Consider the following 26939-nt stretch of genomic DNA (forward strand, 5'->3'; position numbering starts at 1 on the left):
TATTGGGTAGAAACTTTTTTTTTTCCTAAACGTCAAACGCATTGGTTTTGGGTGGACCGAGATTCAGAGGAGTACACAGCTGCGTCAAGACGATAAATATTGCCAACTGGACCGGAAATCACATGTAAATATTTTCAGCATTAAAGCACGACTTTAGTTATTGTTCACACAGAACCCTCCGTAATATCTTTAGCTCAAGTGTAGAAAGTGGTTAAAAATAAGTTTGAGGTCTTTTTAGCCTATTCATGTGTTCAAGTGTCTGTAATTCCAAACAACCAGCAGACTTGTATACACATACTTTTAATGTTAAAAGGTTAGACGGAAACCACATCGTATATTTTGCTTCTATTGACAACCATTTGAAGGAGTCACCCGTTGTCCCGTTCTTCCAAACTTTTGGAGATTTTTTTCCCCGTATTTGTTCAGCTATGGTGATTATTGCTCTTGTGTGCGCGTAAAAATATCTGTAAAACGAAGTATGTGGTTTGTCCTTACGTGTTGATATTCAAGGATGTTTCTATGCCATATGAGCGCTCTTACAGTTGGTGTTTCTTGCGAAAAACCTCGGAAATGTTTTCACGACTTTCTCAGCGGTACCGTGCAGACACAGCGCAGCCTGTTAGCTAGCGGCTGTCCTCGCTGGTAGCTCACCAACTAAAGCGAATGTTTCGGGTGCACTCATTCGTGGAGAGGCTCACGATATGGTCATTTTTCTTGCACATCCAAGTTTCTGGTCTGTTTTCACCCCTCGTGCGTTTTTGCTGCCGCCACGACGTGACGCTGCTCGGTGTCCTGGAGGACAGGGCTGGACAGGGTTATCCTTATTGTAACGGTACCTCTCTGGGTGCATCATGGCACACATCACCACCACCTCTTTACTCAGGGAAACGTGGGGTGAGTACATCAATCAACCAATTCTGAGAGCACAGTTTGATGCTCATCTGTCTTTTGGTGGAGGCTGGATTCGTAAAGGTGTCATTTACAGCAAATAATTTACTGCCCAAATTTAAAAATGTTTTTGTTTTACCTTAATGTAGCTGTTGACATTTTGACGAGCAGTGCTTTGGCTTCCTCGTTTAAGCCTGTCTGTGGGATGTCATGGAACTTGTCACATTCATCAGTGACATGCTGGCATGTCAAATGTATAATAATGAATGTCCATTTTTCCCCGACAGAGCCTTTGCACTGTCCATCCAATGCAACATGACCCAGGAGGGAAATCAGCGGACTTGAATTTGCTCAGGATTGGCGGTTTGAGCTTTCCCTTAATTCTGTCTGCACAGACAACAGCTGAACTACTTCATACTGCTAGTTTTCTAACATAATGTACACCTTGTTGTATTACTGTTGGTACACTGGTAATACCTATCTGTAAGTGTTTATGTGTAGTAATGGTGTTACTGTCAGTTGTTGTTGTTTTTTTCAAGCTGTACAAGCATCCTATGTTTGCCTGACAGGCACAATGGAGGTTGATGGGCCCATGTTGCCATTTGGAGGAAGCCCGCTCTCCTCTTCAGCCTCCGCTGGTCCGTGGGGACACTCTGTTTACTCTACATTTACCTACGTGTCAAACGTCTTGCACCTCAGAAACAGCAGAAGCACACTCACCAGACACAGCCCGCGTCACCCTCTGCCTCAGGTTTGTCTCTGTGTTGTTTGGTTGAACTGTAGGAACGACTAATTAAAGAAATATGCACCAAGTAAGTTGTTCTCTTAAATGGTTTGAATGACTGCAGGTTCAGAGTGTGGCACCTTCTTCTTCATTTGGGGTCAAATTTCACAAGTGCGCACAGGTACATGAATGTCGTAGATAGGATTTGGACCATTTTTTTTTATCGGTGCACATATTTCCAAGTTATTTTGCTGGGTCAATACTTTGAGGACTGTTCATTCCTTTCCTTTTTCACCATGTGGGTCCCAGGTGAAGCTCGACACCGATCCCCCACAGTTGACTTTCTTCCTGCTGATCCACAACATGGGTCCTGTGGGTGGCACCAATCTGTCTCAGGTGGCCGTCCGGGACTCCATTTCTGGAATAGTACCCCTAAAAACTGAAGGCAGGGTGGTGGAAAGAGGTTACCAGACATTCGCAATCGATTCACTGCTGGGTATGTCTGAGTTAGAATGTCTTGAAAGATTATTGCTAATCCATGTATTAGTTGAACTTTCTGCACTCTGTTCCCCTTATTTATAAAATGTCGTTGATTTGACTTCTTTTTTTAGCTGGATCCCAGGTTGTTGTTAACTATACGGCTCACATACGGAGTCACAAGAGTGAAGTCCTTGATCTCCCTGCTTTTCTCACCTTCTCTAACGCCTCACAGGTATTTATTTTTATTTTTTTTCTTGTCTTAACTTCTAAGTCAGTCCTTCTTATTGGTAACTTTACCCAGTGTATTGTTTTTCTCCACTCCACAGAATGATGTCAGTATGTTTGGCCCATTAACAGCTAATCTGACGCTGAGGGTGAATTCTACAGACAGGGTACGTATCAGACAGTTCCTTAACTGGAGACAGATCAGCAGGATTAATCATCACGTCTTTGTTTGCAATATTTCCGAGTTTTTTTTTTTTTTATGTTTATGATAGTGGTTTAACCTGAAATCTTGCTGCCATCCTAGATCTACCCTAACCATGGAGTCCATTTTGCCGGCTTTGTTGCTGGGTTCTTTGTCACTTTGGTGCTGATGTCTCTGGGCTTCCTGGGCATGAACCTGACGGGTCCCGGATCAAGACTGAGCCTTCTCCTGCAGAAGGTGATGCCAGTTGAAAGATCATTGTGTATAATTACAATGAATCTTTATTGTTTTTGATTTTTAAAACACACGTATGAAGTGTATTTCTTCTGTGAAGATCCTAATGTTGTCATTGAACATTATTTTCCTCCCTGCCTCAGTATTATTATATTCTAGGTTATTCAAGTTCATGTTATGTTTTTTGCTTCAGAGAAATCGACGTGATCCAGACCCTGAGTACGCAGACTGCAACATGAGTGAGACAGTCAAAGATGAGGCCACTTTTGAAGACAAGATGGTGGATGTCATGGTGCTGGAGGATCCTCAAAACATGTACCAGGCTCTGGAAAAGTGAGTGAACCAACCCAAAATGAATAAAAGAATGTGCACAAATGAATTATTATGTAACATTATAGTTACTTACTAATTAATGTGTGAGTTAGAAGTTGTTTGTATTTCTGATTTCTATGGTATATTTTAACCAAAACCTACAATATAACCCCTTTTTTTGCTTGCTCTTTGTTTTTTAATCCTTGAAGCCTTGAAATGTCTTCACTGCTGCACGCTACCAGTAACCTGGAAGCCACACGGATTCAGATTTACAAAGATGTGATGTCCTGCTTGCTTGGCGGCCTGCGATCAAGAGGCCAGGCCAGCGCTCAGGCTCAGCAGAGGCTGCTAAGTGTGCTCCATGGACAGCTGCTGGGCATGGAGGGGCGCCTGAAAGAGGAGCGAGGGGCCCGCATGGCTGCCCTGGCTGGTCAGTGTAACCTGGAGACTCGAGAAGAAATGGAAGCAGAGCATCACAGAGAAGCTGCTGAGAAAGCCCATGCTGAGCTGCTCTGTCAACATGCTGACCAACAGGTAGACTGAATGAAGGCTGTGCCTTGATATTTAGATATTCACTGAAAAGGAAAACAAAGAAAAAACAGTTTTAAAATGACATCAAGAAAGAGTACATTGATCTGATAAATCACCAAACTGTGTATTTGTTTTGTGACTAGGAGCTCCTCCAGTGCAGTGTCCTCCTGGAGAAACTGCACAAGCTGAGCCAGAGTCGGCTTCAGAGCTTCCTCTTGGTCCGACATGAAGAAGCCTCGGCGAAGGTCCAGAGGCAGATTATTGAGTGGCGACGGGTGGAGCTGCACAAAATCTTCTTAGAGGAGCTGGAGGAGGCCACAAGGATGGGCGAGTTAGAGAAGGGCGCAGCAGAAAGTCTACAGCATGAGTATTTCACGTTTCAGGTGAACAATCAAAGCTCATCTTCAAATTTGAGACTTTTGGATAGAGCGGTTAACCAGTCAAGTGACAGCATGTGAGATTAGGATTTTGTATTTGTTTTTTTTTCCTTTAGAAATGTACCTTTGTGGTTAAACATTGTCATGTACATGATGAATTGATTAAGGATTCTGTGATGTAACTTTTTTGACCAGGATCAGCTGGAGGAGGTGCTGGATGTAGTGCTTGCCAATCAGCGTTATGTGCTGGCTGAACGCAGCGCACAGAGGAAGTTCCTGGTGCACAGCCTCCACAGCCTCAACGGCCTGATTTCTGACACCTTCTCCAGCACTTCCAACAACTTGGACAGCTGGTTTACTAACATCAGGAGGTATGTGCATTGTACTTATCTGGTTAAGTGAGCTTCGTAAGCAAAGAAACATTATTTCTACATCTGAAGGTGCTGCTCCCCAACTGATTGAAGTGTTTGAACAATGTCGTCACAGACCAAAACAACTATTTCTGTGGCACAATTTCAAGTCAACAGAGCTCAACAGCTATTATGGAGATTAATCATGAGATGGCTGAGACAGAAAGTTGGAAATTTGCAGATTCCAGGTCATCAAAAGCACTGCATCCCTGCCCAAATCATTTTTGGGGTTGAAAATCTCCCCTGGATTACTGATCAGTCCCTTGTTTTGCAGAAGAAATTGAGGGGTCAGGGTCCAAACAATGAGCTCCTGGAAAAAGTTTCTGAAGTCAAAATGCAGCTTGAATAAGTCTGATAGATAATTGAGTTGAGTCCTTCCCTGTTGTAGAATTTGTAATTAAAATAAATCCAAGCACTGTATTTTAAAAAATAAATCACTTCATGTCAGCTAGTTCTCAATCTCAAAGTGGAGGTTTTCCCACTTTTATTCTTAAAAAAAAAAGAAGAAAAGAATGTTACAGAAACATTGTATGTCAATCGCAGTTGTTGTGTTTGTATTCTATTATTTAAAGTCATTGTTGGGTATAAACCCAAGCATGTTATACAATAATTGTGTTTTAATGTGGCATTCTGTGTCTTCTCCACCAGAGGGAGCATGATACCTGCAGAACAGATCGACCAGCTGCAAGAAAAAGCCCAGAAAGAGCTCATGATGGTAAGGCAAAGACTGGATGAAACACTAAACCAAGAGAGGAGAGCCATGCGCTGTGGACTGATCAAGAAGAGGAGAGAGCTTATCTCTGACATGGTGAGAAAGTTTTGTCTCACCGTGTCACATTTCTGCACTATATTCCCAGATTAACATGGCATCTTTAGTAATTCTTTCTTTCACGCCTTCTTCAGGTAAGGGTCCACAAACAGAGACAGAGGGATTTGTCAGCCATGTCCAAAGCTGTGGAGGAAAAGATAGAGTTAGCACAGCACCTGCGCTGTTGGCAGAACTTGTTGACTGCTCACAGCTTTGAGCTTGCAGAGCTCATTAACAATCTGGATGAGGAGGCTGCAGCAGACATCCGCAAGGTGCCACTCTTTACAGTAAACACTGCAACTGAATCACGGTGCAAAAAGGATATAGATAAAAGCTGAAATGACAAACTAAGCACGGCTGCTTTTGATTAATCAGTCGGTGCTCTGCTTGATCTGTAGGTGACAATGCGAGTGATCCAGGGAGCCATTGCTGACATCAAATCCATCCAGCCCTCTGCAGCTCAGGCTGCCCTAACACTCTTGCCTCCAGGAGTGAAACACCCACAGCTACAGGTAGAAACAGAGGTAGGACCAGGCCAGGCCACGGGACAGGGGACTAGTGGTCTTTTGCAGGGCCAGGAAAAGCTTCACCAGGAGGGCAAGGCCGCCTTACGCACCTTGAGCTGCACCAGGGAGGCTCTGCAGGAAGCCATGGAGAAAGAGCTGCAGGAGCAGAAGGAGCTCAGGGCGCACTGCAGAGATTTCTTCAGGTCAGTTGTGCAGCAGCATCAGTCACCTCATGTCAGCAGATTCAAGTTCAGGAAAGTGTGTCTTTCGAAGTTAGAAAATTAGAACGTAAAAAACTTTTACAATGTGAGTGCTCTTTGAGTCGTCTGTTGGGGATTGACAGCCAAAATAAATGGGATTAAAGGTAAAAGGTGCTTTCACACTCTCATCTGTATTCAAATTATAGTTATCTGTTATTCCTCTCTTTCACTCTCCATTTTAGGTGTTTGTGTTTATCCCAGCTGACTCTGTCTGAAGAGGAGAGGCTGAGGATGAAACTAGAGTTTCAGAAGTGTCTGTCTGTGATAGACCGCTGTCTGGTGCTCCCCCACGCTGTCTCCAGAACCAAAATACACATCGCCCTGGCAACATGGAGAAAAGAGAGCGAAGAACAGATGGTAAACACATAATCACACATTACGGAAATCACGTTTTTATGCCCCTAAGGAGGCAGTGAGTTAGAGCTGCTTGCTCTAGTGACTGCTACTCCTGAGAAAAGTTTCATAGATTTAAAAAACATCTTTGCTCTGCACGATCCTTTTATGTGGAAATGAAATTAACAGTTTGGGTGCTTTTAATTGTACTAACTTGTTGCCTTGCTTCCTTCACTCGAAACCTCCCTGCATCTTAAACTCCTCGATGTATACAGAACAACAGGCTCCCACAGATTGCTCCTCTCACCATGCTTCTTGTGTCTTTGAGGTACATTTCAGGACTGCAAAAATCCTAGAGGATGGTGAAGGGTGAACGATTTCTGATATAAAGCATGAGTCTGTGTAACAAAAACCTTTTTTTTGTTTGTTTTTCAATCAAACCACACGATATTTCATGAGAGGACCCGAGAAATCTCCACGTCTACTTTTTTTCAATATGAATAACAACATGACTAATTTTAGAGTTATTTAAAGTAAGGAAATGATCAAATGTTAAACCACAGCAGAGAATAACTGTGCCTTTTCTTGTTGTCTCAGCGTGATGAGAAATGGTGTGCGGTTATCGCCAGTTCAACCCACAGTGCTGTCAGCCCTCACATGTGTAGCTGTTGGATGCGTGCACATTGTTATTCAGTAATAATAAAGGGTCCCACAGAGTGGTTTCATTTCTAATCATATCATAACAGTGCACACAGAGTTCTTTCCCAACAATTCTTGTGGATATTGTGGTTTATTGCAGACAAATATGCAATCCAAGGGGAAAACCACTGAGGCCAGAAAGAAAACAGACACATCTGATGTGCTGCTTTTCCAGAAAAGGCTTGAGGACAGGATTCAGCTGTTTGAGAAGGAGAAGGAGATGGAGAGTGGTGTGATGAATAAGGTAACATCTTCTTTTGGCTTTATTTTCAGCTACCTTTGCTCTAAGTTAAATTGGTGTAATATTTGTACAAAGTAGCCTACGACAAACCCATCAATTGACACACCCCACCCCCCCCCCTGAAAACAACTGAAAGTCGTCCTTTCTAACTGTGGTAGGTGTTGGAGGAGATGCAGAGGGAGAGAGACGATGAACTGTGCTCTCAGGCAGACAGCCTGGCGATGCAGATGGCTGCAGTCCAGTACCAGAAGGCTGAGAAACGGAGCAAAGTTCTGGAGACTTCCAGAGCCACGCTCAACCTGCAAAGCCTGCTGATTCAGCAGCTCAGAGAGAAAAAAAACCTGGAGAAACAGGACATGACTCACACTATACAGAGCCATTGCTTGGTAAGTAGTGACTGACTTACATTAGCCTCTGTCTTGCTGCATTGCATGGCATTCAAGCTGAAGTGTCACCTCGTTTTAAGCTCTAGATTGTTCGTGTTTTCTTTGCAATAGTACCTTTTGTCAGGGAGTTTATTGTCTGCGTTTCTGCGGTTAATTTGACTCTCACTACAGGGCTTAGAGGAAGCAGAGCAACAACTTCAGAAGGAGAGGACAGAGTTGGACAGCCTGCAAACATCTGAGCATGGACAAGCGTCAAGTAGAATCCACCAAGAGCTCTCTGAGGGAGAGGGAGAGGAGGACAGCAAGAGAGATGATGTGTTTCAGCTGCAGTCAGATTGCAGGATGACAGCCATCCTCCAAGAAGCACTTCACAAGTGTGAGCAGGTCACCGCACTGATGGTTGGGAGGTCAGCCATCTTTCCTGTTTTATGTAAGGAGTGATGAAGAATCTCTTTCTGGGGTTGACAGAGGCTATTGAATTTCTAAGCGTGGAAACTCTATTGTTTTCAGGTTTCAAAGTATGACTGCCAACAATCAAGCCAAAGAAGATTTAAAAGAACAAATGGAGCTCAAGAGACTTTATGAAAACTGCGACCAGGTCTTATTTCATTTTAGGAGAGGATTTTTTTTGGCATTATCACTAATACAGTGCAAGTGATGGAAGACCTTCCTCCTTTGCTCATGCTGTGTGATGTACTTACGGTTACCCTCTTCTGCTTTTCATCTCAGGATCTAGAGTTTGCATCACAGCTGGTCAAACAGAGTCAGGTGTCCGTTGAAGTTCTCCTGGAAGCCCTGCGCCTCCTCCTCCCAACACTGCCGGAAAGTGAACTCCTTTCAATCACGGACGCCCTCTGCCCCAAACAACATCCTGCAGCAGCCTCTAGAGAGCAGGAGCACGCTGGGTAAGCACCAGAATTTTACTGGCAAACACTGTTGAAATCTCTCCTAAGTCTAGATTTTATATGACATATTCATGCAGTGTTGGGTCACATTATGTGGATTTGTCTTGATTTATGGGAGGGGAAGTTTTCTCCAGTGCAGCTGTTCTCAAACTCTTTCTGACATACTGATGCGATTAGCAAGCTATTCTCCTCTTCCTCTACTTAGTCTTGTTTTTTTTTTTTCTTCCTTCAAAGTGTGTGTGTGTGCAGCAAAAAGGATGAAACCCAGAAACATTGGAATTCATGACAGGATGCCAAATAGACCCCCCACAGCTCAGATCTCAAATCAGTTGGCACTGCATCCTTAGGTGGTGCTGTAAAAATGGATTTCTTTTCTTTTTTCAATAATCCTGAAAACAGATCAGCCTAGTGTCAAATATTCCAATCAATGAAAAGATTGATTTATTTATTTTTCAGTTGTATGAATTTTCCCTGAAAAGACATTTTGAGCGTCTCTTCAGAAACTGGAGACGGGGTACACCAGCTGATTTCTGAATATTTCTGTTATTCTGCACACGTGTCAAACATCTTCCTCTATTCCTGGAAATGGGATATTTGTAGAGAGAAAAAAATAAGAATAAAAAAACTTGGCACATTTAAGCTGTTTCAAAAAAACTTTGTGATGGAGTACTTTGCTTACTCTGATCCACATGCCAAGTCCCAGACTTCACAGTCCTTAACTCAAGTCCTGAACCACCCCATTAACTGTGGTAATGATACAAGAACTCGGTTTCATACTTAAAAAATCCAAGGCATTAGAATTTGATCTTTAGATTTACTGCATGCCGGGAAAGTCCTTCGTTAAGTACACAGCACCATATCTTTTGGACTCTCTTGTCATACACTTGTCTCGTCCGCTGGTTTGTGTTTCCTTCCTCTCAACAGCTTGTTCCGGAAGACTTTTCATGTCCTTTTTCTTACAAGCTTAAAGTCTCAACAACTCAGCTTCTGTGGTTTAACAGAGCAGTTTTCTAAATTAAGCCACTGATGGGGGGGGCAGCAGCTGGTTGAAGCATAGCCATCACCAAATATTGTCTTCAATTTAAATAAGAAATACCGTTTTAATGTGGCTCCACAAGGGTCCTTCTCCCCCGAGCCAAGATGGAGAGATAAATGAGTTTACTCATCATTTAATTCCCTTCTCTTCCTGATGCACTGGAACAATCTTCAGTCTCCTGCTGAGTTTGGATTACTCTGCTGATGAATAATGTCTCAAGCGTGAGGTCACATAGGAATCAAGCTGTCTGGCTGAAATACAAGGGAATGAAATTGCTCTGTCTGGAACAATATGCAACACGTTTTTTTGTTTTTTTTTTAACTCTTTTTCAGCTTTTGATTCTGCTACTTGTGCGCAGAGGAGAAAATGAACCGCACTCCACAATCGTTTCACATATTGTTGAAGAGAATTCACCAGATTAGTAGGCTTCAGTCTTAAGCATAGGGTCTGCTTATTGTGAGATCCGTGATCATGTGAGGTTATTTTAAACCATGCCTTCACAGTGAAAAGTCAGAGTCTGAAAAATGTGTGTTCAAAAGTGAACGGCTACACTAAAAAAAGAACCAAGAGGCAGTCAGTGATCTCTGTGAACTGAAGCAGACTGTCCTCCCTGCTCAGGCAGCCCTGCTGGTGAACGTTGATGTGAGTCATGTGACCATGTTGATTTAGATTCTGATTGTAAAGTTCCGGTGTGTAAAGTTTAGGATGAATCCTGTTATTAGAAGTATAAGACAAGATTACTAACTGTGGTTTTGTAAGTGTAGGATCATGTGAAAATAAGAATTTTGTTTTTCAGTACCTTGAAATGAGCTATTTATTTCCAAAGACACAGTGGGACCCGTCATTGGACAGTAGTTAGAGAAAATTTTCTATTATTGACTTACAATAGCAAAAATATCTGAAAGACATCCATGAGTACATTCAATATAATACCTTCAGTATTCAGTCAGAACCTTCAGTCGACCTTCCTGTCCAGTTGGAGACAATTGTGCTTTGTTAGTAAGTCACTGCTAAGGCTCATCCTCACATATCCATCACCTTGTTTTCTATGATTAAGCTTTAGCCATCTCATTGTTAAGCTACAGCCTACCTCAATCTTAACAAAAGGTCACGGCAGCTGAATGTCCAAATTTCTTTTTCTAAAGCTCACCAAGTTGGGTGGTGATCATAAAATAAAAGAGGGACTCGTGTGGTGGAGGATGAAGGGCAAGTAATTAAAGATTTTATCAGCCAGCAGCAGCTCTGACACAAGACATGCATTCGCCTGAGGGTGCACAGTACATTTGGAAATAAGCACAGAAAGATCCCAAAACTGACCAGAGTCATATTGAACATGGTCCACCGGAGTGGCAATTAAAACATTTAGATTAAATACTGCCAAGAATTTACAGACGGGGAGGAAGTCCAGCTGATCTCCTGAATCCAACACTCGCTTTGTTGCAGGAAGTATTCAGCTGGTTGAGATCTGCAGTCTATGCTGCCAGGTGTCACAACATCCTGCACACTGGACCTCTAACTGCCACTTTAATCTATTTCTCACAGAGCAACACAAGTACACACACTCTATCATGGGCCCCTTTCAGTCAGTAACTCCATTCTCTCACTGTGATGACATCTTAACGTGTTGGCTTCATGTCTGAATGAGCACACTCAGCACTTTTATGTAAAGGTCTTTGATGACCGTCTTTTCTGATTCCAACAGATACCGTTATTAAGTAAGCAGCGGTCCAAGCTTTTCCTTTCTGTAGTTTTTCCCTCCGTTATCAGGGATCCATTCGAACTATAACGCTGTGCTGAATGTCACACACACAGCAGACAGCAAAGAGGAGACGTTTTAGACAGTGAACCTCGGGGAGCTGAAAGATAAAGATAAAACAAACCAACAAATAAAGTTTTAGAATGATCACATAACTTGTTCAGTACACTTAAACAACTGCTCCCATCCACCGTTTGTATGTTTTACATACAAACGGTGGATACAACACCTGGAGTAAGAAAATGTCACTCGCACGTATTTTACGTCACTTGATGTTGCCTGTTCATTTACGCACATGGCAAATTTTGAATGTGAAGTCTTGCTATATTGTAGGCTTCATGAAACCGTTTACCAGTAAGAAAACTAAATTACTTCATCAAAGCATTTCTTCAACAGTATTAAACTTGATGTACTATATTGCCAAAAGTATTCACTCACCCATCCAAATGATTAAATTCAGGTGTTCCAATCACTTTCATGGCCACAGGTGTATAAATTCAAGTACCTTGGCATACAGACTGCTTCTACAAACATTGTGAAAGAATGGGTCGCTCTCAGGAGCTCAGTGAATTCCAGCGTGGTACCGTGACAGGATGCCACCTGTGCAACAAGTCCAGTCGTGCTATTTCCTCACTACTAAATATTCCACAGTCAACTGTCAGTAGTATTATAACAAAGTGGAAATGATTGGGAACGACGGCAACTCAGCCACGAAGTGGGAGGCCACGTAAAATGACCAAGCGGGGTCAGCGGATGCTGTTTGACTTTCTGCAGAGTCAATTGCTACAGACCTCCAAACTTCATGTGGCCTTCAGATTAGCTCAGGAACAGTGCGTAGAGAGCTTCATGGAATGGGTTTCCATGGCTGAGCAGCTGCATCCAAGCCATACATCACCAAGTGCAATGCAAAGCGTCAGCTGCAGTGGTGTAAAGCACGCTGCCACTGGACTCTAGAGCAGTGGAGACGCGTTCTCTGGAGTGACTAATCACGCTTCTCCATCTGGCAGTCGGTTGCCAGGAGAACCGTACCTGTCTGACTACATTGTCCCAAGTGTAAAGTTTGGTGGAGGGAGGATTATGGTGTGGGGTTGTTTTTCTGGAGCTGAACTCTGAATGCTTCAGCATACCAAGAGATTTTGGACTATTTCATGCTCCCAACTTTGTGGAAACAGTTTAGGGATGTTCCCTTCCTGTTCCAACATGACTGTGCACCAGTGCACAAAGCAAGGTCCATAAAGACTTAGATGAGTCAGTTTGGTGTGGAAGAACTTGACTGGCCTGCACAGAGTCCTGACCTCAACCCGATAGAACACCTTTGGGATGAATTAGAGGGGAGACTGTGAGCCAGGCCTTCATGTCCAACATTGGTGTCTGACCTCACAAATGCGCTTCTGGAAGAATGTTAAAAAATTCCCATAAACACACTCCTAAACCTTGTGGAAAGCTTGCCCAGAAGAGTTGAAGCTGTTATAGCTGCAAAGGGTGGGCCGACGTCATATTAAAACCTATTAATTAAGAATGGGATGTCCCTGAAGCTCAGATGCGTGTAAAGACAGAGCGAATACTTTTGGCAGTATAGTTTACACGTCTGGCGGGATAATGAGAGGAATTAACGCAAAGTCTCATTTAAAGAAAATAGGAATAAAATGAATTTCCTTTGTTTTCAATACTGTCCGTCTTCCTCCCAATCTGTGGGTTAGTGTGTATGGACCAAGTGTCTGTATCAGCTCCATATACCATGTACATTATCCATGCCACAATATTTTAAAAGCACCACAGTTGGACCACGTTTCGGGGACACTTCTCTTGTGGGCTTTGCAGTTAGAGTTATCCGCGGTGATTAATTGATGTGACCAGCCTGAGATGGTGTACCCTTATAAGGAAGAGATCAAATGTTTAATCTCCTTTACTCCTAATGAGTTTCTCTAAGACAAAAGCTAGGGCTTGCTAAAGCCCCTTGTATAGCTTTGTAATGTGTTGATGACTTTTTTAACAGCTGTGCAGGGGAGCTGAACAGAGATCTTCCTTTCAAGCTGAGGGAAGATGTGGTGCGGAGAAATATGCTCAACGTGCCAGACTGTGCTGTGGAAACGGAGAGGTCAGTTCAACATGTTTTTGTGTTTAATTCTATTAGTTGATTAAACTCTATCCCCAAGACTAATTCGTAGATCAGTGGTCACCGACGTTATTGACAGATCCCAAATTAAAGTGAAGTATGCCTTTCATCAGAGGAGTTTTGTGGCTTGGCTGCAGTGAGACACCGTGAGGTAAGCACTTGAAATACTCCAATCCCACTAACAACAGCTCCTTTGTCTTTGAAATCTCCCAGACTCCAGGAAAAGAGGCACGGCCTGATGGAAAAACTGCTTCCCCGATCCCGTCAGCTTTTTCCAGGAGATGCCGCACCATCTGTAGCCGAGGACCGAGAGAAGCAGGACGGTCTCACCAAAGCACAACAACCTGTTTTTGAATCAACCGCACCTGTTAAACAACAGCAGAGTGAGTCGGTGGGCTCAGCGAGGGAAGCACTGAACAGCAGAGCAGAGGAGGACATGACCTCCGCCTGCAGCGCACTGGGCAGCCCCGCCACTGGCGAGCGGTTGTTTGTGTTCCGAGATCCACCTGAATCGTGTGACAGCGTGGACGTCCCTAAAAGGAAAAGGAAAAGGAATTTCCTCAATCTGAAGAAAGGTTCAGTGGCTCCAACAACCCTTCCATGAGATTTTCATGCATTTTCTGGTGATATATGGCGTAATATAATCCAAAATAAATCAATAGTTTTGTTACGTAGCAAAAGCGGCACATTTCTGTAGCATCTGGCTTTGTTTCGAGTAAAGGCAGCTGACTTCAAACTTTGACCTCCTGTGTCTTCTTCTCATTACTGTAGATTCTTAATAAACAAGTTTAACTGCAATGTTTGGACGCAAACACGTGTTACTGTTTTATTTGTTTATCATTCATATAAAGTAAAGATTGACTGAAAAGTACAGACGTTTTGTTTTAATTTGTGAGTGCACACATCCAAATTTAAGGATGATTTTAAGAGTTGCAGCTGTTAAACAGAGGAACCTTTCTTTTCTTTTTTTCCTTAGTCAGCATCAGGAGTGGTACTTGCACACAAATGAAATCATCAGAAACATATGAGTAACATGAGGAGTGCCTAATGGGTTCACATTGAGAGAAAAAGACTGCACTTCAGCCAAATGCAGTAAATTCTGATTGAACATTGCTTCAAACATCTGCCAGGCCCGTGATTTCAACTAGTGTCTCCCCTGAGGGAAGAGTTGAAATCTTAAAAAGTTATATTAGGAATATTTAGCTTATTGGAATAAGAACAGAGTAAAGGTCCAATAGTCATGTAGGCCTCTCACTATATAGACCCACAAACACGTTTCACGACTGGTTCACAATTGGAGATAGTCTCTCCAAAGTCTTTCATCGGTGTGCCACTAAATAAACAATATAAAATTAAATTAAATAGAAACAATTAATCTATTTTATGCTAAAATGTCTTAACTTTTACTTGGCACAGCTTAAACCTCCCGATCAACCTAGTGATTGAAGACCAATTTAGACTATTTTAGTACTATTATTTTTGGTTTCGGGGATTTTTTTTTTTCAGTATTGACAAGCCACAGAGTAATTGTGACAAATGCTGAATAAACCGGAGACGCTGTTAGCAGACTAAGATCAATCATCGATCTTGATTTGGAGCTTGCGTGATTTGCTCTTCAGCAGACTCCAAATATTTTTCTCGCAGCCTCGCAGAACTCCCACGTCATCCTCCGTTCCCCACCCCTGCCACTCCATCATCAAAAATGCAGCCAGGCCCCCTCAATACTTCTAGAAAGACTGCACAAGCAGCCGAACTTTTAGTGGTGAGCGGCAGAGGGTTGCCGACATGAGGCTGGGACCCGCAGCTCTCGTGTGCTTTCTCAGCTTCGTGCTCCGCTCGGAGTGCGCACCTCCAACCTGCTACTCCAGAGCGCTCGGTCTGAGCAAAGAAATCATGACTCTACTGGAAAAAATCCACAATTTCCATCGCACCGTAAGCTATTTCACTTTACTCGATTGTCACTTCCATCACTGTAGACCGTAACTTCCTCTGTACTCTAATGACTTTGTTTGTTGGGGTGCAGAAAACGTGTGCTGAGGTTCTTCCTACGATCTTCATCGATGTGCATGTAAGTTTGAATCAAGGGTCATATACTATGTGATATGGGAAAACAGGGGTCCTGTAAGTAGTTTGGGAGGGGGGGGGCACTCTTGTCAATGCAATTTTAAGTATTTACAGGGTTTTAAGGTGTAAAAGTTCAAATCAGTACAGTAGCTATATCTGATTGCACACAGAAATCAATCTAATCCATTTTCTTTCCTAACATTATTTAGCTGATGGGCACCTGACGTTTTATGTCATGCATTTCTAATCAGCGGAGTCACTGACCTGCAATTTGCACTTTGTGATCTGTGTCTTGCATGAACGCAATCTCTGATTAGAAGCAGAAATATTCACAAGAAGACTGGAGACACACATATCCATTTCAAAAGCCCTTTATTGTCTTTCTAGAACTCATGCATCACCGCAAAGCTCAGAGACTTTCTCTATGTGCTGCTGAACCACCCGAACCAGCACTGCAGAGAGCGACCCAGAATGGTGATGCTGAAACGGAAAATCCAGAACCTGTACACCATCATCACCAGGGTTTGTTATCGGGTGAGCGCCTCTCTGCGCTGTTTTTAACCACAAGATGGATGTTTTGGAGGTGAAGCAGCTTGACCACATACATGCTTTTGTTTTTGTTTTGTTTTGTTGGCAGGACTTGGTGTTTTTCACAGATGACTGCAATGCTATTGATACTGGACACAGCAGCCCTCACTACGGAGAGGACAGGCTACAGTTACTGCAAGAGGAGAGATGAGCCATACACAAAGCAGGCCACAGACATACACTGAGCTGCTGTATTCATAGGAAATCTTTAGTGGCAAAATGTAGAGCAGTAAAACATGTACTATTTACCACCAAAGCTTGTGTTGTTTCAGATGCAGCATAAGAGCGCATTATGTGGCTTTGGCACACAGTGCTGATTCATGTCCTACCTATAGGTGGCTGTCCGTTAACTACAGATTCATGCTAGTGGACATGTGTGGTTACATTCCAGCAAGAAGTGCAGAACTTTCCACAGGAAATGAGCTGAATGCCAACCATGCCGATGAAAACCTTGTAATAATAAACCAATAAGAGATGCTTGTGAGCGGGGCTTAACCGCTACTTACTTAGCAGGGCTGATCAAAGGTTTGTGTGCCATTTAAGAGAAATGTGTTGTGTTACCATAACCTTTAGTCGGACAAACATGTCTTAAAGAAGCACTATATGGCATCTTGTAAACATCTGAAGGGTCGAGCGTTGTGGTTGAAAATGTTATGTAAGTAATGGATGCCCCAAGCGTTGCTTTTTTGCCTCTCAGTTGTACACTATGTTCCCTGAGACGGTTCCTGTGCAGTTTGAAACCAGAGGAGTTCTGATGATTTTGCTGCTTGTCCTGAAGCTAAATGAATTTCATGCTTTTATGTATGAATATGAAGTAACAGAGCCTGTCACAGACATATTAAAAACATGTTTAATTTGATGTGTACCCACTTACGATCAATATTCACTACTATACCTTATATGTAATAAATCTTTTCTTTTTGAATCAGTTCTTTTGTTTTTGTTTTCTTTTTCCTTTCCATCAGTGATTTGATTAATGACCAACAGTTACCAATGAATCTAAAAAGATCAGAAACAGTTAAATACTCTTCTGATTTTGATTTTGCACTAAAATACATTTGTATATTGAGGTTAAAAGTCATTTATAAACCAAACAGCAATATATCTGATTGGCTGTCAAATGTAGTTAAGTTAAATGTGGCTTTTGCACAAGGCGGTTTCTAACCTTACTGCATATATAAAACTTATTATTATATATTGTTATTATTTCTCTGCTTGTAGCCCAAGTACAGTTGCCATTGTTTTAATAGCGCAGTTAAAACTTGGGTCACTCTCTGAAGTCCTGGGCTTTGCTGCCCTCTGTTGCCTAAACTATCTTATCTGCAGCCAGGGTGGTGGCAACTCCATTTCTTGTAAGCAGACAAGTATTGAAGTGTTTGGAGGCCATTTAAACCCAAAGCATGTAATACAAATTGTTCTCCTTCATCTATGCAATGTTTTGCAGATACACAGCTACACAGCTACACATACACTCATCATGGACATGAACGTTGTGGAAATTTTGGGCTTGTAGGGATTTATTTACAGTATTCTTTTCTATGGCAGAATGATTCCACATCATATGAAACAGGAATTTTCTGCCTGTGTTTTAAAGATGGTCTCTAAAACACTGTAAATAAACTCACTTAGATTATCATCCCGGTGGTGCTGAAAGTTCCAGAATGTTTTTTAACTTGGGAAAGACTCTTGGCTTCCTTTTAGCGGAGGTGAATGACTACGAAGCTACAAAACCATTCACCAGGCCAGAGTGAGATCTGATGAAAGAAAATCAAAGTTTTACCTCAGCTTAATGAGATCTGTAAATCACTGTGTTATGGCCTGATGATGACACGTCAGTGAACACAGATATTACTGAAATCTGTTCTAAAACATCCAGCTTCACAGGAAATGCTATAATCATTTTGATATTAGTATCATGAAGGAGTCATGATATTGCATCTGAAACCTTTGAGCATCAGCTGCTCATATTATCTGTGATGTAGCTTGTTCCAGTGAACATTCACCCAGCCTGTTTTATTGTGGTAAAGCTATGCATTGAGAAAATGTTTGGCAGGTTGTTGGCTCATAAAAAGAATGACTGAGCTGCCAGAGAGCATTGTCTTTAATGAAAGAAACAATAAAAATGTCACAGTGTTTGGTTTTATAACAGTGAGAGATTAATAGTCTGACTTTGCTTGTCTTATACACTAGATGTGATTGATATGATTACCTGTTCAAACTTCTGCAAATTGCACTTTGCATGTTTGCAAATTTGCCCCCAAAGCAGCCGGAGTTCCTGCTGTTGCTTTGATGTTTTGTTGTTGTTTGTTTTTTGTCTGCAAATATTCTCGAAATGTTCCCCATCATGGAAATATCTTCAACAGAGATGTATGAATCTTTGCATCTGTTCTGAATTTGCATTTGGCCTTACTCAAGGCTACAACTGCTTCATAGTATGCCTGCAGCCTGCCACATTTCGCAGAGATGTTATCACACTGAGGTCAGCAGATCTTGTGTGAAGGTTGATTAATTGCTGGGATATTACAGGACAACAGTTGCATTTAGACTGCTTGAGATTGTTGTGGCACCAGCTCTGCAGGAGCAGAACAAAGGCAACTCTGAGGAAGGCAGAGTGGTCTTCTGTTGACTGAACGTCACACACACGGTGGAAAAGTGCTTTGGTCCATCACAAGGTGGTGCTAGTTTCACAGGTACCACACTGCAACATAAGAAGTCTTGATTTTCCTATTTTTATATGGCAACAGGATGATCCTACAATCACACGAGTGCCAAATATCTACATGCCCTTTTAACTAATTTTAGGGTTGTGAGACTTATTTATTACACCAAGAGGAGGTTGAGTTCAAAGTTCATTTGCCGCCTTTGTTTATCATTTATTAAACGGAAGCTATACAGGGATTTATGTGTCAATGTTCTTTTCTAATTCCCGAGCAACGTGTGCACTAGGAAAGCACCTGCATAAATAAACAATTTTATGCGAATATAGCTGGTGTTCGAAAACCTCGGCCTGTTAATAATTCCAAAAACACAATATCGGTGTGTTGTAATATCCACAGTAATGTGACAACATCCAGGTGTCCTTTTATGATCCTTGAAACTCTGAGCTATATTAAAAAAGAGTCTCAGCGTCCTCAGTCCTGTGCAGAATAGCCTACTAATCATTTTATAGCCATTTAACAATCTGCTGTTTAATTTCAGTGTGGCTCGTGTTGCGCAAGGCGCATTTTTCTTTGTGCCAAGACTCAAACTCTTGCTTCTGAGCCCCTCACAGGTAATTAACTGACCCTGCAAAGGCGGAATTGTAAGTCGGCGCAATGTGGCTTGTTTGGGAAATCAGTCCACAGCGGGGTTATAAAGCTTAATTGCTGTTCTTATTAATCGTGATTATGGGACCGTGCAACGCACCTTCTTTCAAGGCAAAACGAGAGCTGAGCATTTAAACCACGGGAGGCCAGGTAATGTAACAGTTTTATGTTCAGTGACGCTGCACCCAAAACACTTAAACGCTCCACAGTAAAAACCGCTCCAGCCCAGGGGTGACAATAATCATTCTCTGCTTTGTTGAAACAAATTTCCTTGTAAAGAACACATCACAAACCCATTTATATTAAAGGAGCGCCGATGCAGTTTGTGATTCCGATTAGTTTATGGGGTTTTCAGGCAATTTTCCATCACATTTACCACTTTTATTGCATTTTAGAAGAAATGCTGCCTCATTAGTTCGCGTAAGAGAATGTTTCCCCCTTAATTTCCATTAGAAGACTGGCAGACTCGACGCACAATTATGTTGCTCAGTAAACTTGGGGAAGGACATAGGCTGTGTTATACAGTGAACCATGTTTCCCCCTGTCAACAGTAAATGCACCTTATAAAGCTGTTCCGTGTTTTTGAGCGTTGAGGTAATCGAGACCTTCTCTGGAACGCTGGACTTCTGGTGCAGTTCAATACTAAACTGGTTCATTACTGAATAGCATTGCGCAATGTGACGCGATTGTTATCTCCTGATTCTTTAGTGTTGAGTGACTAAAGTCAAGTCACGTGTGCAGGACATCCACACCCTTCGTGACACCTGTAGACGAAGACATCGCTGCCCTCTAGTGGTCATTATGCGCAGTTGCTTCAGATTCGCTCAGATTTCCTTATGATCTACACATACAATACTACGGTTTACCCTTTGCAGATAATATAAAGAGAGCTGGTAAACCGACAAGAAGATAACGATAAACAATAGGCCATATGGAATGTTATGATTATCATAGTTGTTTTCATCCGCTTTCTGAGCAGCAAATTGCCCTGAAGCCTGTTTCCGAAGCCCTTCTGTCCGACTTAATAATGCAGGCCCAATGATATCCTCTCTGTTTCATATTGACTCGTCCTCTGTGATTGTTTCAAAACCGACTTCGTGGTGAGTTTGTTGGATTCCGTTTCTTAAGAGACGCACTGTAATATTCCTGTAAATTCCACAGGAACATCTGTTTTTTTTTCTGCAGGGGGCTGGTTTTATTGCTCTTTTTGGTAGAGACACACGCAAGAAATGATGGTGGTGATGGCCCTCTTTGGAGTTCTGATTTATAACATTCATGCGGCATTATTAAGACTTGACTTCATGGCCGGCCTGTAGGCGTGTGGTTTCATGCAAGAACGCGGGGCTGACTTTAATCATTCATTAAGTCTTAAGGTGTTACTGTTAGCATATCTGATTCCTGTCTGAATACCACTGACTCATTTATTTCTCTGATTTGTTTTCACCTTTACTTTTGAACACGGGTGATACAGGAGGATTTCCTAACGGCATATGGGGCTGATGATGGTGAGATCACCGGATCATAAACATTTCAGAGGGCCGCTGAGATCTCTCATTTTATGTCGAACATATCAAAAATGGGTGGTGGGGCCCCAAAAGGGCCGAAAACACAATAGATACCAGAGAGAGTTGATAACTTCCCAAAGTGACTGTAGATCATGAATTAACGTAAAGGTAAAACTGGCCTCAGAATGATTTCATGAGGGCAAACGTGACACCTTTTTTCCCCCTTTTTTTTTTTGGTCTGTCTTCTGTTAATCTGCCTGTGAACAGAAGGTGGTGGTGTGGTATCTGACAGAAAGTTGGGCTTTGAGAGATTTAGTGTTTGTCATCAGTCAATTAAGTAACTAATAAGAGCACTTTATCTGATATTTTTGCATGAGTCAGTTTTCGAGACAGACTTTTAACTCTCAACAACGACAAATCATCACATCTGCAGAAGTTACCGGTCTTTTGTCTCAGTGAAGCATGGTCTTGCTCATTTGGAAACAACCAACGAAAAAAATCTTGAAATGTCCAAATGACCTCATGGAAACGTTAAATCGATGCGTTTCCGATCAAATTATTCGTGACTGGTTTATTCCTGAAGCTCCTTTTTTTATAAGGTGTCAGGCAAGTTAAACGGTTAAATTAAAAAAAGAAGGGGATGAAAGAAGGAAAGAAAAGTCGGGATCATAAAAAAGGGAGCATCCAGGAGTTTTTTTTTTCTTATACAAGTAGGCTGTTGTGGATGCAGTGTTATTAACACACATTAACTCGTGTTACTGGGAAATTTGTGGACTCCACAAACGTATTCTTTTTCTACTTAAAAAGTCCCATTAAGTTTGGCTCCATTCCGTAACAAACAGTGAACAAAGGTCAAAGGCCTCTTCTTTCATAATCTTTTATCCATGCTAATAACCCATTTGCCTCTCATGGGGATCAAGAGGTTTTACTACGGAGTCAAAAAGCCTCCTGTGATCTTTTGGATGATATAAACAAGTGACTTTTGTTTTCTGTTTTGGCCCCTGGCAAGATAGAGAGCAGGGGACAAAAGAATGAAAGAGTTAAGAAGAATGGACTGATCCCCTTTGGCTCTTTTGTGTCAAGTTTCTCTCCCTTTCAGGTCGAGCATTCGTGCGTGTGATTTCAATTTATTGTCGTGGATTATGTATTAATTCGTGCTTCATGGGGAAGATAGAGTGGATAGTGTCTGAGGGAGGGGGGTTAACGCATTGCGAATCAAGACGCGCTCAAAGGAAACATCCCATATCTCAAAAGTTTGCAAGTGATTCTTGAGGGAAAGAAAGTGCAGGGCGCGTTGGCAGCTTGTGGAAATCGCAGCGCGTCGAGCTGAAGTTTTGCCCGTCCCAGTCCCCCGTTGACATTTTAGGAATGATAAAAGTTCCGCCTTGCCTGGAGCTACAGCCTCGCTGGAGCCGGCCTCTGTCTGCGGAAGATTGCCTTTGCTCATTACAGCAATTATTTTACTCGAGTTTAACCCCTGCCTGAAAGGCAGGAAAGTCCGGAGAAAGCCTTCAAAATTGCTGTGAAGAGGCCTGTAACCCCCCCTCCCATCTGATGGCTCTTTTCGCATTTAAGTCTCCCTGATGGCAGAAAACGACTTCAAGTTTAAGTGAAGACGTTTTGCTTTTGTGGTGTTATTGTTGCAGCGGCACATGGACTCTACACCACCCAGCCCTCCCCATAATGGAGTGTCACCTGGCTCATTTTACACCCTAAACACACATAATGACACTCCAGCGGATTGTTTACGAGCAATTTCGGCCAGAAAGGCAATCTCCAATATTTATCGGCGCGTTTTGAAGTCAGCCCAACGGGCTGCCCCCCTCCCACCTCCAACTCCACCCTTTAAACTCTTCTGGCGCCAACAAAATCTGGGTTAGTTGTCTCAAAGCAATAGGTGACAGCTGTAGCAATACATTCCGACAAATAGCATGTGACCAATTTAAATTCACAGCACTGTGAGACGTGAGCGTGACGGGTTGGAGACAAACTGAAGAAATGTCAGCCTTTGTGGTGGTCACTGGACGATTTCTTTTCTGTGATAATAATAAGAACTGCTCACCCTTGTTATTTCCTTTTGTTTTTTTATTTGTCCGTGTGTTTTGTCCAATGGAATGTCTCCTGATCATCAAGTTCCAACAGCTAAAAGATCCCTCAACCTCATCGAAAATGGATAAGTTTTCATTAAATTCGTAATATATATATAATATATATATATATTGTTTTTTCCCCACATTTTTTTACCCGTAAATAGTCAACAAAATAACCAACAAGCGTCAATCAAAACGAACAACTTCTTCATGAAAAAGAATAAACAATTTATTGTTAAGTTATGTCACAAATATATTCATAATATAAATGAGGATATTCTTCAAATATACATTATTTTACAGTACATATTTCCCTTCCGAAGGGAGTCAATCCGACAACAGACAGTGCTGTTATAAAAAAAACAAATGCTGTGGTTCACAAAGAGCACTCATTTACACCGACTTACTAACCCACGAAGGCTTCGCATTGATATGAATGCAGAAAAAACAAATCAAACAGAGGGAAGGTATGGGGTTTCTGTAGTGTGACAGCGGCCCAGGGATACCCTTAAAGCCACCTTTCACCACAGGAGTGGGCTGTGTCAGACACACTGTTTACTGTCCATACCTGACTCTCCAGTCATGATATATCATGGCGCTACAAGTTGTTTTCCACCGCAAAAAAAAAAAATGTCCATCTTAAAGTCATTTAGTCCCACCGTCATCTCCTTCCTCTAAAAATAAGACTTTTGGTGTTTGCTTTACATTCCATATCTACGACTTTCAGATTAAATGACTGATAAAGTTGGATTATTTTTGCAGTGTGTGAACTTACTCAAGAGGTCAGGAGAGGTGGAAAAACTTCAAGGTCCTCAGAAGGGGGTCCGTTAGGAGGCCTTGGCCCCCTGACCAGATGTGACACTGACCTCCCCACCAGGATGCTTCTTTAGTGCTGTGTCACCTCACCAGTCCACAGGGCCCCTTCTCTCTTGAGGCCCTCACAAAGTAGTCCTAACCCCCTTGTGTCCCACTGCGCTCGCCCCCCTCATCCTGCGTCCCTGTCAAGCGAGATGGTACATACTGTATCCCACGTGTGCGGCGTACAGTCCCACCGGAGACACGGGCAGCGAGTGCCTCTGAAACGGGTGCGACCCCGAGTAGGACGCGGGGACGTGCGCACCGAGAGGAAAGGAAATCCCGAAGGCTGGTGGCAGCATTGGCTTGGCTGCCATTTTCAGTTTTTCAAGCTCTGCCTCCTGCAGACGCTTGGCTTTGGCTCTCCTGTTCTGAAACCAGATTTTAACCTGGGTCTCCGTTAAGTTGAGGGAGCTGGAGAACTCTGCGCGCTCGGCGATGGAAAGGTACTGCTTCTGGCGGAACTTTCTCTCAAGGGCGAGCAGCTGGGACGTAGTGAAGGGGGTTCGGGGCTTTCTGTTCGTCTTGTGTTTTCGCAGCGGACAGGCAGGAGGACTCAGTCGTCCTTGAAATAAAAAAACAAACAAAAACGATTTAGTTCAAAACCCTGCTTTCAATTCGCAGGAGAAATCAGTGCAATCATCAGTGACACGAAGCAAGCTAGACCAGCACTGAAATTCTATTTAGACTGTCCCTAACTTAGTCTTAATAAGTCTTAGTCTTAACACTACTCCAACACCAGGGTAAATATTAACATAGACGAACAGATTTTGAATATGACGATTTTATCTAATATGAACTTCATGACTTACTTGGAGGTGTGGGGGAAAAACGTGGACTCTGTATCCACGAAGTCCTCTCTTTACTATCCGGGCTCTCGGGTTTAATCAGCACCTCCTCTGACATGTTCATAATCTCGCCCACTGAAAACGAAGAGCTCATGGGCAAAGTAGGAGCCGAAGAATCCAGACCGCCGAAGGAGCCCATCCGCGTCCCCTTTCCCAGCACTTGGGACGTACCGGCTGCGGCATCCGGAGATGACACCTCTCTGCTGGGCTTCCTATCAGCCATCAGCGCCTCGACGCTAAAGGGTAGAATGGCGACTTTGGGCTTGCTGGTCTCCTCTGCGGGGCTCAGACTGGTCTGCATTTCACCTCTGTTGATGAGAATCGAGCGGGGAGAGAGATCTTCAGTTTTCAAAGCAGCGGTCAAAGCTGACATGGCGGTCAGAGATGGGGCCATACAGGTCCGAGTGGCACTGGTAAAGCGACTAGTTAACTCTGACGGAAACCGTAGCACGAGTTGCTGTTGAGCTGCAGCGTTAAGGTGACGGTATCCTCATGTTTATGTGGCCAAATTGGAGCGCACGGCTTTAATAATGCAGGCGTAGAGGGGGAGGCGGCCAATCAGGGGCGAGGGGGGCTGGACCCTGTGAGGCGGAAAAAGTCGGAGTGGGAAGTTGAACAATAGTTGCTTTTTATAACAACAGACTTCAGATAGCCTAAACATAAACAAAACAAACACTTAATGAGCCAAAGTTCCATTTAAAAAAAAAAAACTAAAAGGCTTTAGTGCAAATGAAAATGGAGTAACTGTTAGGAACCATTTTAACAGCGTAACTAGGACTGCTTTTATCGTCTGGAGCCTTAAAACAGGATCAATCCGTACAACTTTGGCACTTTACTGCTCCTCCTTATGTGACGAACCTCTCGCAGCGAGCTGTTTATTGATGGCTGCGGGCTCTATCAGATTGAAACACAGGCATTTGCGGTCATTTACGGGTAATTATTGGTCTGGGGGAGGGATCCCCCCCCCCCACCCCCACATACACACACACACACACACACTTTGACTACATCCATTAAAGTAAAAAAAATTATGTGGAGTCGGAGCAAAGGGGAGGAGGCAGCGTGGAGCCAAGGAGGGATTTAACTCAGGACTGTCATTGATTTACCTGGTTAGAGCTGTGTACCCTCTCATTATCTCTAGCCTCTACAAGAAAAGGTATTTCTTTATAAATGTCGTCGCCTATGGAAAATGTGTCACCACATATGTACGTGCTAACCTATATGAAAGAGTAGGTTACACCCGATTGCCCCATGATGCATGCGTAAGGTTTACCTTGATAAATAAAGCGCATTTTCCTCCCTTGGTAAATGTTGGAGTAAAGGCAGTTGTTTGCTGCAGTTCTCGATGTTGCGTACGCGTCGCTAATTGCCAAGAATAAACAATCTGTCACGATTTGTCAGTCTCCTTAATGGGCAGACAAGTTATGTTGTTTTTAGGCGCCAGCAGCGGCCCGGATCAAAGGGCCCCACTTTTGGGAGACTATTGAAAAAGTTGAACCCGCACGGAGGGCGCAGCACCGCCTCCTCCGCTATCCGCCCTAGCCCTGGGACACAGAGGCATTCAGCCTGAGAAATTAGCTTTTTCTCAGCTGATCGCACGCTATTTCTATCGCTTCGAATAAACGCTATAGCGGTGTAATATAGGCTCCTCGGAGGGAAAGGTCAGCGCCCATCGACTACTGCGAGTCCACGCGCTGAAAAGGATTCTTTGGAGCAAGTGTTTCCCAAGAAACACATCGCGCGCACCGCGGATATAACTGAGGGGAGCCGCTGTCAGGACTCCTTCCAGGGGTGAATGGGCTGTTCAGAACGATTCCTTTGGGGATGAAAATCATAAAAAAAAAAGCCCTTTCATAGACTAGAAGGATACATCTCTTTTGGAAACAGTGCCTCATAAATTTTCGCGGTTGGATAGAATATTAAATGGCATCCTTCGCATTAGGTGCAATTTCAAGGTGACAGTGATTTGCTCAGGAGGCGATAAAGATAAACCCGATAAGGTAAATAATTAGCTATGGGCTCAAGTTTGGCATGATCTTACACCAGGGGCTCTAAATGAATGATTACAGTCAATTATTGTTTTTGAGTCACTGCGTTTAAGTTTCTTACACAACAGGTGGGCCTGAATATATCTCCTCACACTTTTGATTGAAGCTTCCGGTGGTCACTGTCTTGCATTTTAAACCAGATGATTTAGTCTGGCTACCCCGGAGCGGGGGGAGGGGGGCAGAAAGAGAAAAAAAACAACACTCCGG

At 42.9% G+C, this 26939-nt stretch overlaps 3 protein-coding genes across 4 annotated transcripts; 2 read left to right on the plus strand and 1 right to left on the minus strand.

The window, feature by feature from the left end:
* Positions 1-359: 359 nt before the first annotated feature.
* Positions 360-14169, plus strand: LOC140303703 (limbin-like). 2 transcript variants are annotated; one of them, XM_072382568.1, is made up of 23 exons: positions 360-894; positions 1176-1251; positions 1458-1639; positions 1737-1793; positions 1922-2108; positions 2224-2324; positions 2419-2484; positions 2622-2756; positions 2947-3086; positions 3275-3599; positions 3740-3979; positions 4169-4344; positions 5032-5191; positions 5287-5463; positions 5590-5900; positions 6140-6314; positions 7090-7233; positions 7389-7616; positions 7788-8023; positions 8127-8214; positions 8346-8521; positions 13310-13411; positions 13643-14169. In XM_072382568.1, the coding sequence occupies exons 1-23, from the start codon at positions 664-666 to the stop codon at positions 14031-14033; spliced, it is 4104 nt and encodes a 1367-aa protein (XP_072238669.1). In that variant the 5' UTR covers positions 360-663; the 3' UTR covers positions 14034-14169. The 2 variants fall into 2 exon arrangements, 1 of the variants encoding a protein (XP_072238669.1); XR_011915204.1 differs by lacking the exons at positions 13310-13411; positions 13643-14169 and having other exon boundaries at positions 7788-8046; positions 8346-8425.
* A 985-nt stretch (positions 14170-15154) lies between these two features.
* cytl1 (cytokine like 1) lies at positions 15155-17009 on the plus strand. The gene is made up of 4 exons (XM_072383185.1): positions 15155-15361; positions 15453-15497; positions 15881-16027; positions 16131-17009. Exons 1-4 carry the CDS (start codon positions 15215-15217, stop codon positions 16230-16232), a joined length of 441 nt encoding a protein of 146 aa, XP_072239286.1. The 5' UTR covers positions 15155-15214; the 3' UTR covers positions 16233-17009.
* A 6176-nt stretch (positions 17010-23185) lies between these two features.
* Positions 23186-25185, minus strand: msx1a (muscle segment homeobox 1a). The gene is made up of 2 exons (XM_072382570.1): positions 24649-25185; positions 23186-24401 (listed from the first exon to the last, which is right to left on the minus strand). The coding sequence occupies exons 1-2, from the start codon at positions 25076-25078 to the stop codon at positions 23983-23985; spliced, it is 849 nt and encodes a 282-aa protein (XP_072238671.1). The 5' UTR covers positions 25079-25185; the 3' UTR covers positions 23186-23982.
* Between the last annotated feature and the right edge of the window lie 1754 nt (positions 25186-26939).

The sequence above is a fragment of the Leuresthes tenuis genome, unplaced genomic scaffold (genome assembly GCF_036924035.1).
Source record: "Leuresthes tenuis unplaced genomic scaffold, fLeuTen1.0.hap1 SCAF_3, whole genome shotgun sequence".
Lineage (NCBI taxonomy): Eukaryota > Metazoa > Chordata > Actinopteri > Atheriniformes > Atherinopsidae > Leuresthes > Leuresthes tenuis.